Source organism: Hippichthys cyanospilos, chromosome 20, assembly GCF_059441005.1.
Source record: "Hippichthys cyanospilos isolate Australia breed blue-spotted pipefish chromosome 20, RoL_Hcya_1.0, whole genome shotgun sequence".
Taxonomy (NCBI): domain Eukaryota; kingdom Metazoa; phylum Chordata; class Actinopteri; order Syngnathiformes; family Syngnathidae; genus Hippichthys; species Hippichthys cyanospilos.
In genome coordinates this window covers 10,027,501-10,039,656 of record NC_142388.1, presented here as the reverse complement: position 1 = coordinate 10,039,656, position 12,156 = coordinate 10,027,501, and the positions used below count along the sequence as shown (strand labels likewise).

Sequence of the window (12,156 nt, the reverse complement as noted above, 5' to 3'; positions counted from 1 at the left end):
TTACAAACACGTTCCATACATGTGCAACGTACACGCATACGTGAGCGTCTTTGCTGTTTTTGCTTATCGGCCGCCGCAGACCCGTCTGCGCTTAAGTGCCGGGCCATCTGCAATAAACACAGGCACGCACGGCTACGCGGGGCCGTATCCTGTTTTCAAGCTGTCAGCGCGCCACTTTAGCGGCAGCGGCGCTGTTTCAACCGCGGGGAGGGCCGCCAAACGTGAGTCACTTCCGCACCTTTCATTATTTTCCCCGCCGACCTCTTTAAGGGCGTCCGGCAGGAAGGGATTCCTTCAAGCTCCCGAGCGACATATCGCCGCCGTAACGCCATGGAAAGGATGAGGGCGACCCGGCGCCGAGGTCGCCAGGGAGCGTTTTGGGGGGTGGGGGGGTACGATTACCCGCCGAGCGTTTTAAGTTGAAAGCGGGCACATCAAGGTGGCGGATGCGCCGGGTGTCAGCGTTGACGTACGGACTTGCAGCAACTCTCCAAGCTCCCCCGGGGAAGAGCACGCCGTAAACACTTACTCGCTTCCGCATGAGGAAAGGTAGCATCGTTTTTTTTCATGACACGCACATAAAAATCTACACACCCTTGTTTTCAAATGCAAGGTATTGAGGATGTGCGCGAGCAGTGATTAACCAATCAGAAAACATTACGTAATACGTACGTACACAAGCAGCAAAAAATTCATCAAAAATCATGCACATTACTCATAATACGTACGCTAGCAGCAATAAACCAATCAGAGAACATTACGGAATATGAACAGAATGTACGCTAGCAGCGATAAACCAATCAGAGAATATTACATACTATGTACAGAACATATATTAGGAACGATAAACTAACTATAACCTGAAGCCATTATACATACAGGACGTATGCTAGCAACAATAAACAAATCCGGGAACATTATGTAATCTGTACCATACGTACGCTGACAGCGATAAACCAATCATATTATATACAGGACGTACGCTAGGAGTGTTAAACGTATCAGTAAAAAAATGACATATTACTTATAGTACTTATGCTAGTAGCAAAAAAAAAAAAAAAAACAATCAGAGAACATGAAGTAATACGTAGAGTACATACGCTGACAGGCAATTTGTGACGGTACTCACCGGTCCCCAGTAAAAATGGATCTTGACGTCTCTGGCCATCACTGGCAGTGATTGAGTTAAATGGACGTCAGCCAAAACCTGAAGCCATTGACATTTTAGCTGTTGAAGTTAGCTATGGAAATATGTTGACTTTTTTTTTCATATCACAAACAGCTGACATTAAAACAAGGGTGTGTAGTTTTTTTTTTTTTTTTTTTACCTTTGTTATGGTATCTCTAGGCGTATTTCTTCTAAATGAACAAAAATACAAAGTTACATGGAAAGTTTTGCTCAGGGATCACTACAGTATAATATATGTAGCAAGTAGTTGTCTCATGTTCCATTTCATTTGCTCTTCATTTAAAAAGATTTCTGTTCTGTCCTTACAAAGCATTCAGGCCTTGTGAAAATCCCACATAGCTCCTCAAGCGCCTACATCTATGCCCCCCCCCCGAAAGCTTTTTCATGCTGCAAATGTTCCAGCGAAGGATAAACAGACAATTTTAGCCCCCCCTCCCTTGCTGTATCTGCCTAGAACAGGTGCAGCGTTCCCGGCACAGGTAGCCACGTCTGGGAGACCCTTGGCCGCCGCAACGCTCCCCCAAGTTTTCCAAAGGGGTCCCCATCTGCATGCTCCCCTTCTCCCAAACACACACACACACAGAGCACGTGCCACATGGCAGGCGTCCCTCGACAAGTCTGCTCCATTATTCCGACACGCCAGCCTGCCGCAGCGCCCGTTGTTGAGCCACAATGAGATGAAGAATAGCACCCATAATCCCTTGCTGCAAAATGTGTGTGTGTGTCTTTCGCTCCTTTTGGCCCCGTTTAGGTCCAAGTACAAATTGTAAAAAGGTTCTTATGTTTTATTCGTAACTCACGCCACTCCAGCAACATTTAGTTAGCGATGGGATACAGTATATCCATCGCGTGTACACACGTGCAAAGACGACTCCAGTCATGTGACCGTTTGCAGTTGCTGCTGAGAAATACCGCCTCAAAAAATATCGCCACGAGTGTTTCAGATCCTAGCTGCTGTTTGACTGATTTTCATTGTAAGTTTTTGTGTGTGTGTGTGTGTGTTTATATATATATATATATATATATATATATATATATATATATATATATATATATATATATATATATATATATTATATTATTATATATAATATATATATATATATATATATATATAAAACATATATAATATATATATCCTGCAAATATAGAGCGAAAATACAATGAATAATAATAATAATAAATACAGTGAATATACAAAAATCCATAATTAATTACATTAAACGTCCAGTTAATTGTTTAAAAATACAAAAACGATGTAAATAGGTTAAAAAAAACATGTACAATCAATTGAAATTATAAATGAAATTATATTAAATCAAAATATATATTCATAAAATATTCTGCAAATTTTGAGCAAAAAGACAAAAATCTAGAATTCTAATAAATTACATGAAAAATGCTTAAGATGAAGAGGATGTAAAAACAGAAGTATAGTCCAGTTAATTGTTTAAAAATCTAAAAATAATGGAAACAAGGATAATAAAATCCGCGGCAATTAATTACAATTAATTTCAAGTCAAACGAAATGAAATTCCAACCGACAAAACGAAATGAAAATGTTTACGAGAAAGGGTGCGTGAAAACAAAAGTATAAAATCCAGTTAATTGTTTAAATTTAGAAAAATATGAAGTCCAACTTGAAATAATGACTTCCGGCATGGCCTCTCGTAACGAGAGAAGACCGGGGATCCCATGAGACGGCAGCGCTCGCTCCAACAAGACAATGTGGCCTTGACGCGGTATGTAGCGTATAGGTAAGGCTTTCGATCGGGTCAAAGGAGCAGAGGAAGCCAGGAACGACGCGGGAAACGGCGCCCCACCTCCAATTAGCGCGCCGAGAAGGCGGGGCCGGGCCGCCGCACCGCCAGACAGTCGGCCTCCTGCGAGCCTCCCGAGGACCGGGCCCGCTTTCAAGGCGGCGGACGGATAATACTTTGCGCAGCTGCGGCTCGGCGTTTTACCTTGGCGGCCCGCTTGTTGTTTGTTTGGCCAGGGAAGCGGCGTGACGGCGCGGGAGGAAAAAGGAAACATAAGAGACTACCTGACGGCCTCATTCCAGAGGCCTGACCCCCGGCCTCGCTGGAACGCCGCCAGCCGGCAATCAGGTCGCTCCAAAAAAAAAAAACCCTGAAAGAAAACAAGCTGGAGGCTCTGTTGTTTTTTCAGCCCGCGATGCAAATATTGCGCAGCTCGCAAGTACGCCGGGGATGTGATTGCCACGTCGGACTTTCTGACCTCTTAATGAGAAACGCATCGTTGTCGTTGTTATTTATGATACCTTGACTTACGAGTTGAACTCCAAGGTCCCCGCCTATAAATTCATTACATTCACTGGATGAACCTTCATACAGTATATAGAATTTTGGTGTCCCCCAAGGCTCAGTTTTAGGTCTGTTTTTTTTTTTTTTTTGTAATTGCTGTGCTGTCATTGGGTGATGTCATCAGGAAATGTGCTCAAACATACAGATTTATATTCCGCTACCGGTGAGCTAAAATTACAGGGAGCAGAATGCACGCTAATCGGTGTTAGCAATATTAGCGTAGTCATTCAACAAACAGTGACTAAGACAGCTAAAGTGCTTTAGACAACATCATTTGTTCACTGATAAAAGTACTGAATGGATTTGGGATACAAAGATGACATGTTTTTCCCACCAAGAATATATTCAACTCTAAAAGAAAAAGTGACAATATTCTGAATTTCCTGAGTAAAAATCTGAGCTAATATGAGCGCAAAAGGGGACAGCTTGCCCTTGAGTGGATAGATGGGGTACGTCTTTACCAAGGGAGTCCCCCAAAGAGCCCAACAAGCCAGACGGACTAATAAGCATGTGGTCACCCTCAAGGAATGCTCCGCACACATGATGAATGTCGTCAATCCTGATATTTCAAGCGCCTCACACACGCGCACTCAGCCATAGCGTAAACCTGCTACCGTATAGCCATAAACGCGTGAAAAACGGTTTATTTTCCTGCATTTTCATGATTGGTTCTAGAAAACATTGATGCATTCTTAAGAAACAATTTAAGACACTTAAAGTCAGCAATAAAATACATAATAAAATTAAGACAAAAAAAATCAACTTGATAATGAGCGGATTTTTTATGAATAAAAGCTTTAATAAAAGGTAGTCTTATTAAATACCGGAACATTCACAAGATCAAGTTACGAGTTTTTACGAACCTGCACTGATAATTGGCCCGGCTGATAACTCCATTACACTGCTCTCTGGTGGCCAAGGTGAGCATACCAGAAGGAATAGCACAATGTCCATTGAATGGAAGCAAAAAACAAAACAAAGAAAACCATGGCAAAAATGATTGAATTAATTCTACAAACTGTGGTACATTTTTTTTATTTTTGAATGATTTTGTTGGCATCGCCCTGAGGGGTTGGAGCGAACGTGAGAATTCATGCGAGAACGGCGGCCACGCTCAATTTGGCGAGGGGCGTCCGAGCGCTTGCCGGGATTGGGCTCCGCGGTGTCGTTTGAGCACAGCGAGTCCGGCTTCCCATCCCAGCGCGACGCGGGGAGCGGCCGGGCCCAAACATCCTGACCCGGAGCGCCCCGGCCCCTCCTCGCACCTCCACGGCCACCTTATCAGGCAGGAAACACGGCTCCTCCGCCACTTCCTCTTTACAAGAAGCACGACTCAAGCTTTCCCAAAAAACCCAGGAAGAGCAGCCAGACTCCGGGATTTGTCACCCCCCACCCCGAATTCCTTTTATCCGAAAAAAAAATGGGTCGAGTTTGCGAATCACAGCGTTTATTGAGGTATTTTCTGCACGGACAAGATAGAAGGGGGCGAGAGGAACCCCCAGTCGCGGGTAAACAAAAGGACGGCGGTAAAGGGGCCAGAGGCGGGCTTTGTTGTCGCGGCTAATCCTCAAGAGGCGGCGACGACGGCGGCGGTGGGTGTACCGCGAGCACAAATCCAGCAAAACAGTTTCCAGTATGCGCCGCCATTGGCTTTTATTGACAAGTTTGCTATGTACAACAAATGACAATCCAACACGTTTAAATTACAATCCAAATCAGCATACATTGTTTTACCCTAGCTTTAGCATAGATATGATTATACAGTATAGATATTTATATTATTAAGCGTTTGATAAACGGGGGACGTACTGGGGACAAAAACCTCACAAAAGGTTGAAATGGGCTCCTGGCCAGCGTCCGTCAGTGGTTCTGCATTTACAAGTCATGTGTTGTGAAATGTTCACGAAAAGTGGAGGGGCCCCGACGGCCTTCCCTGAGGTGCCTCGTTTTAGCGACCAAGGGTTGTCAGTCTGCTTGCGGCACAGTGTGCTGGCGTTTGGCTGGTCCGCCGCGCTGTCGGAGGGATCCGGGTTTGAACCTTTGACATGCGGCGTCTTACCAATTACGTTCAGCGCATCGCGGATTAAACAGGTCACGGGTTTGAATGGTTGTTTGTCATCATGCGAGCGACAAGCGATCAGTCCGAGGTGTACCTGCTTCTCTCACCGAAAAGGAAAAAGTCTGTTGGGATGGCTATCTGCTAGCCTCATAAGTATGAGCGGATGGAAAAAAAAAACAAAACAAGTGACCAACGAATCCAGGTCAAGTCCATGTAATCACTGACCGGACACTAGTCGGCAAGTCGCACTCAAGTCTTGAGTCTTTGAGCCACGAGTCCAAGTCAAGTCCATGTAAGTGTAACCTGATTCCCTAGCAAAAATAGTGAAGTCAACGGGGCGCAGGGAAGGGCATTAATCGGCAAGTCTGAGACAAGACTCGAGGCTTTGACACGCGAATCCAGGTAAACACCAACCGGTCAAGGATTTACCCCGTTTCTCTTGCCAAAAGAGTCATCTAGGGGCAGGGATGGGAAAAAGTCTTTAGGCCAAGTCAAGTCGGGGGTCTTTGACCGACGAGTCTAAGTCAAGTTCCATGTTCTTAGGCTTCAAGTGAAAGACCCTCACTACGAGTTCACCCAAAATAGCTAGAATTTTTTTGTGTGCGTTTTATGGATTCTTGAAAATGTTCTGATTTTTACAGCATGTCAGTATTACATGTTCCCTATGTCTCAACGGAAACCAGTCTTCAAAGCTCAGTTGTACTCAAACAGCGCAGTGTTTTTGTTTTTTTTGTTATTACGCAGTGCAGTACTACCTTCACGACATAAGTCTCGAAGGAAGTGTCTCAAAGAGTCTCAAAGTCTGGAGTCTTTCGTGGACGAGTCAAAGTCAAGTCGCAAGTGTAAAAAAAAATCGCAAGTGAAGTGTAGCACGAGTCCGAGTCTGAGTACTTGGCCCCATTTCTGGCTGGGTTACCAAGTTACCAGCAACCCAAATGAGGAGCAGCGGTATAGAAAACAGACAAAAGGTTGTTTATCTGTCCTTTGACCGGACTGGAAAGCAGTCTAGGACATATCCAGCTCCTCACATCAAAGCTTTTCCGGGATATACTTAGTAGCGATGACAAACAATATGGAGAATGTCAGGTCGGGTGTTTTCCTGTATGCGCGCTACGTTTGACTTTCGGGGTTAGTTCACTTCTTTCGCCAAAATCTAAAGCCCACCGCGTACGGTCGGAAGTCGGCCCGGAACCCCTTTGAGAATATGCGCTATGATAAACCAGTTCAGGGCGTACCCCGCGTCTTTGGGGATCTCAGTCATCCGGGATAGATTGCGGACCCTGACCGGAAAAAAAACCTAGAAAATGGAAGAATGGGGGGCTAGAGAGCAGTCCAGTCCGAGTCTGTGTGTGGAACTGACCATCATGAGAACAAGCGCTGTTAAATAAACATCTGGGAGGGATGCTTGTTGTCCATACACAATGTGCGCCGCGATTGGTGACGGGTTTGGAGTGTCCGGCGCCTCTCGCGCCGAGGCGTCTAGGGGTCCACCCGCGACCCTAAACGGACGAAGGGATGCCGTAAACGTCTTGGCTTGCGGTCGCCCCGGCTCACGAGATGCCGTAGTTGTTGTAGTAGGCGGCGGTGGCGTCGGCCAGAACCGAAATCAGACTGGTCTCCGTGCCGCCGGCCGGCGCCTGGATGTGACCCGTGACGGCGACGCCCCCGGCGCCTTGCTCGGGATGGAAGCCGGAGTTGAGGTACTGGTCGAACTCGTCGCGGTCCACCTCGCCCAGGAGCTCGGCCTGGCTCAGCTGATCCAGGGTCTCCAGGTGGCCCTGGTTCTCCGGCGGCGGGGACAGCTGGCCCACGTGGCCGTGCTGAAGGCTGTGGGGGTGCAGGGGGAACGGCGAGGCGGCGTAGTACAGGCCGGCGTTATTAGCGGGGCTGACGTGGGACATGTGGGCGCCCCCGCAGTGGATTTGGGTCTGAGCGTAGTCCAGATGGTACGGCGGCGGGCTGCCCATGTGGTTCTGGTGGCGCTCCTCCGGAGACGAGCAGGACATGGCGGGGTAATAGGACGGCGGCGCGTGCTCGTGGTCCACGACGTCCAAGGGGGACATCTCGGGAGGGGTGGGCAGGCCGTAGGGGTAGGTGTCGAAGGCGCCCGAGGCCGACGGGTCCCGAAAGCCCCGCGTGGCGGGCGGGGGCGGACCGGGGCTGGAGAAGCGCACCCCGGGCGGCGCGTTGCTCCCGTCCTCCTTCTCCAGGGGGCGGCACAGGGCCCGCTGCTCGGGCAGGGCGTTCTGGTCGGGGGCCAGGCCGCCCAGGAGGAAGGCGGGGTCCACGCGCTTACAGATGCGCTTGAGCTGCTTCTTGCGGCGGGGCCGGTACTTGTAGTTGGGGTAGTCCTGCATGTGTTGCACGCGCAGCCGCTCAGCTTCCTCCACGTAAGGCCTCTTCTGGGGAGGCGTCAGCGCTTTCCACGACTTCCCTGATGCAAAAAAAGGCCACAAGCGTCATTTAAACGCTGCATAACTGGCTCGCCTGTACGCAAAATGACGACAGTCTGCTCAGCTTGTTCCGTCTTGGAATTGGTGGAGAAAAGGATGCCAGGAAAAGGGCACATGTGACAGGACTATTTACTCCAAAATTTTGGCACCCCAACGTCCATTAAGATTGAACTTTCAAATTTGAATTCAGGGCTTGGTTTTTTTTTTGTTTTTTTTTAATGAATGCTCACGTTCATATCCGATTGCTGCTGTGGAATTTGCATTGCGATCTTTTCCACTTTGAAGGTTCGCCAATTAAATCAGCTGAAGCCAAAACAAATTGCAGTCTGGATTCACACAAGGCTTACATCAACTTGAACGTTTTCAAACTTGGACTCGTAACGTCAGAGCAGAAAAATGAACTCATTTGCTCAATTATTATTATACATGACGTTTCCCAAAAAAGGGAATTGGACTCGCCAAAATATGACATTTTATTTTAAAAGTCATCTGGTTGTGTGCGGCCGTGTTTGTACAGTTCTTGAGTATATCTTTGCGTGTGTTTGGGAGTTTTTTTAAGCTATATTTTGATTGTTTAAATTGTGAGGCATTTTGAGATGCATTTTTATTCATTCAATTTGATATAAACACATGATCGTATCATGTGTAAATTGATAAACTTGCAATTGAACGGGTTTGTGTTTCAAACAAATTCAAGCGTGCAACACAGAGAAGCAGATTTGTAACGACAAGATCAAGTTAGGAAATGTCATATATGATAAAATGCCATGTCTTTAAATTGATTTTGTGTTCATGAGATTTGGGGTATTTAAAGTGCACATTCGGAATGAATGCTCGAAAGAAGGCAAGGCTTGAATAATTTAGAGTTCATTTGATAATATGATACATATATACTGTTTAAGTGTTTTACAGTATGTGGGGTCACAATTTTCAGCGTTATTTGGGATGTTTATCCACCTAAGATAACTTGTTCCTGATGTTTGTTGTTAAATTTTAAAGGGAATTGATTTTTTTATTTCTGTAAAATAAAAACGAACTCATAATAAACTTTAAAGGCCAAAAGTAGCAATATTGCATCAAGTAGTGTTACAATTCCAACTTTTTGAAACCATTACGAAAATTGAATATTCCATTGAAAAACAAAAGTTCATCTGTAATTTAGCAAACTTTAATTTGGCTTTCGGCGAAGAAACGTAGTTTTCTGTCGAAACGGCCGTATGAAAAGTGTAGAAGGAACGGTTACTTTGATGGAATCAGAAGCGATCCCAGAAACGCTTGTCGTAAAATAATACAAATAACGATAATGAGGAAAGTGGAAGCGGACTTACCGAGCATCTTGCTGAGCTCGGCGTTATGCAGGTCCGGGTTCTGCACGGCCAGCCGCTTGCGCTCGTCCTTGGCCCAAACCATGAAGGCGTTCATGGGCCGCCGGATGCGAGGTTCGGGCGCTTTGTCGCCCCGGTGCGCGTCCGCGCCGGGGCCCTGGGCCTGCGAGTCGCCCTCGGCGGGGGGATGACGATCCCGATCCAAAGACTCGGGCCAAGACGCGTACGCGCTGATGAGGGCGGCCATGTGCGCGCCGCCCGCCTGCCCGACTTGGGGCTCCGACTGACTCTGGATGCGATTTTTTTTTTTTTTTAATGCTGCGAAATGTCACGCGCGAGCTCCTCTTGGCTCAGGTGCGATCCGGGTTGTCCTGCGGCTCAGCGAAGGGGCTTCTTTATATTTGAGGAGGGGGGCCCCGCTCGCGAGATGCTCCTCCTCGGACCGAGTCCAAACGTGACGCGCAAATGATGCACGGTGCGTGCGCTCGCTTGGCCCGGTCGCGAGAGTCTGATTCCGGAGCGGGGATGAAACTACTACTACTACTACTTTTTTTTTTTTTTTTTTTTTAGGTAGGCTTGACATTCCTGATTCGTCCGGTGTTGCGACGCGCCCCCAACAAAACTTCTCAGACCTGTTGCCGCGGTGCGTTCAGGTGCTAGGCAAAAAGCGCTAAACTGCACGTGTGCGTCAGAGTCACTCGCATCCGCCTCACGAAAAACAGCCAACACTTCAATTTAGCCGTTTGTGAAACTAAAAAAAATAAAATAAAATAAAATAAAACATCTCAGAACCCCCAGCAAGGAGAAACCATTTCTCACGCCCCCACTCGCTGCGATGACTAATAAGATTTATATCTATAAAAGTCCTTCTGATCATTAACAATCAAATGCAATATAAATCAACTTTTAACAAGTTACACGCTCAAACAGAAAAAAATAACTTCAAGCACAATCAAGTGGCTTAAAAAGGTATACATCCTTATTTAAACTAGAAATATTTTGAACCATTTGATGAAAGAAAGAAATCAATAAAACAAATCTATTGATCTGGCACACTACCACAGGAGCACCAGTATCTTAAACATTTTAACTTGAAGAAAAAGGTATAAAACATTTTTTTTTCTAAATTACATTGATGATTCATTCGATTTCAACTTTTGCAGAATTGGCAATGAAAGTGCCACTGCACCACCTGGTGCTGTGGAGGTGCAATGACACTTTACATGGCAAGAGCCATGCTAAGCCTGTTCCTTGGGATCATATGCAACAATATTGTTTTATCCCACAACAAAACACAAGCTAATGTTCGAAAAGTATTCACAGGATTTTTTCAAAATAACAGTCGTTATTTTTTTCAGTTGGTTCTCAAACAGGGGTACAGGAAGGCACTTGAAGGGGGCACGAGTGATTTGAAAAGAAAATCCAAGTGTTTTAATGCCGTGACAAGAAGAGCACAGTTTTCCAATAGAGAGCAAATTAATTTAAAGTACATTGTGCAATTGTGCTACCATGACCCCTTTGCAAAATGTTGCCTGCTTTCATTCTGCCAAATGTATGCAAATTGTCATCTGTGATGCAATTTTCCAGCGGGTGAGCCAGAGAGAAAATAGCTGTTACTTCTGAGTTGCTAAAAAAGAAAAAAAAAAAAATCGCCTAGATAACTCAGCTGCACATATTCTTCAGTTAGTATTTTAGTTTACTTCACAGTTGCATCATTTTAATTGTTTATTTAAAGTTGAGAGTTTTTGTTTGAACTTGGCTTTGAACTTATTTTTTAATGAAGTCATTAATGGTAATTATTATATTTTTAGCTGCTTTTATTAGTGTCGTTTCATTCCATCGCCGGCGGAAAGAGCGCTTGCGTTGCAGGTGCACATGTGAAAAAAATGGAAGCATGTTTGCGCGTGATGAAAACGAGTTTTGGTGCGTTTTTCTTGCGTTCGTGTAAAACTTTTCAACTAGGACATTTTGATGTTACCTACGTGGTTACGCAATAAATCAAACTACTATAGAACAATTGTATATCTGTATGAAACGCATCAAGAAATTCTGACAGCAGCGAAACATGCGCATTTTGTATAAAAAGCCACTCATTCAGTTATTTTACGGACATAGATGATTCAAGGTTAATATCGTTAAAACGTCTTACGTAAAATGTCACAAAATGTGGCATGAGTCTAGCATCGTTAGCATATGTAGCTGAGCATGCTCAGCATCCAAGCTCATAGCTACGTAGTTATAGTTATTCAACTATGGCTAGCACAAGTCCTGGCGCATTGCCTGATTTTCTTCAGGGATTCCGGCCCACAGTTTTATCCCTCCCGTCTACATTTATACTTTTTCTCGAGATTCGAACATTCAATACAAGAGCGTAAAGAACATTGCAATCAAAAGCATGTTGCTAGGTGGAATCGCCATAGCTGGCAACACTTGACACAAGAATAGCATTTCTTACCTTGCCGTCTGTTGATTTTGGAGATATGACAAACTATGCAGATGATGGCATCTAGGTTAGCTTTGGGTTTCCAAAATGAAGTAGAGATATGCACTACCTGCTACAAACATTTCACAGCAAAACAAATGCCACACTTAGCTATCTTTATTATCCTAGTTAGCACAAGAGATGCGACTGTTTTTTCTATATATATATTACCATCACTTACCTGGGAGAAAAACAAGGCTCTTTTCCATGGATTCAAAAACTATGCAAGGAATCGCATAGCTTTACCTAGAAAGCGAAATAAAACAAACAAAAAAAAAACTGTACATATGTATGCAAAAAAAAAAAAAAAAAAAAAAAAAATAT

At 45.0% G+C, this 12,156-nt stretch overlaps 1 protein-coding gene across 1 annotated transcript; it reads right to left on the bottom strand.

The window, feature by feature from the left end:
* Positions 1–5,005: 5,005 nt before the first annotated feature.
* Positions 5,006–9,709, bottom strand: sox7 (SRY-box transcription factor 7). Its single transcript, XM_088404125.1, has 2 exons — positions 9,354–9,709; positions 5,006–8,006 (listed from the first exon to the last, which is right to left on the bottom strand). The coding sequence occupies exons 1-2, from the start codon at positions 9,595–9,597 to the stop codon at positions 7,123–7,125; spliced, it is 1,128 nt and encodes a 375-aa protein (XP_088260251.1). The 5' UTR covers positions 9,598–9,709; the 3' UTR covers positions 5,006–7,122.
* Positions 9,710–12,156: the final 2,447 nt, after the last annotated feature.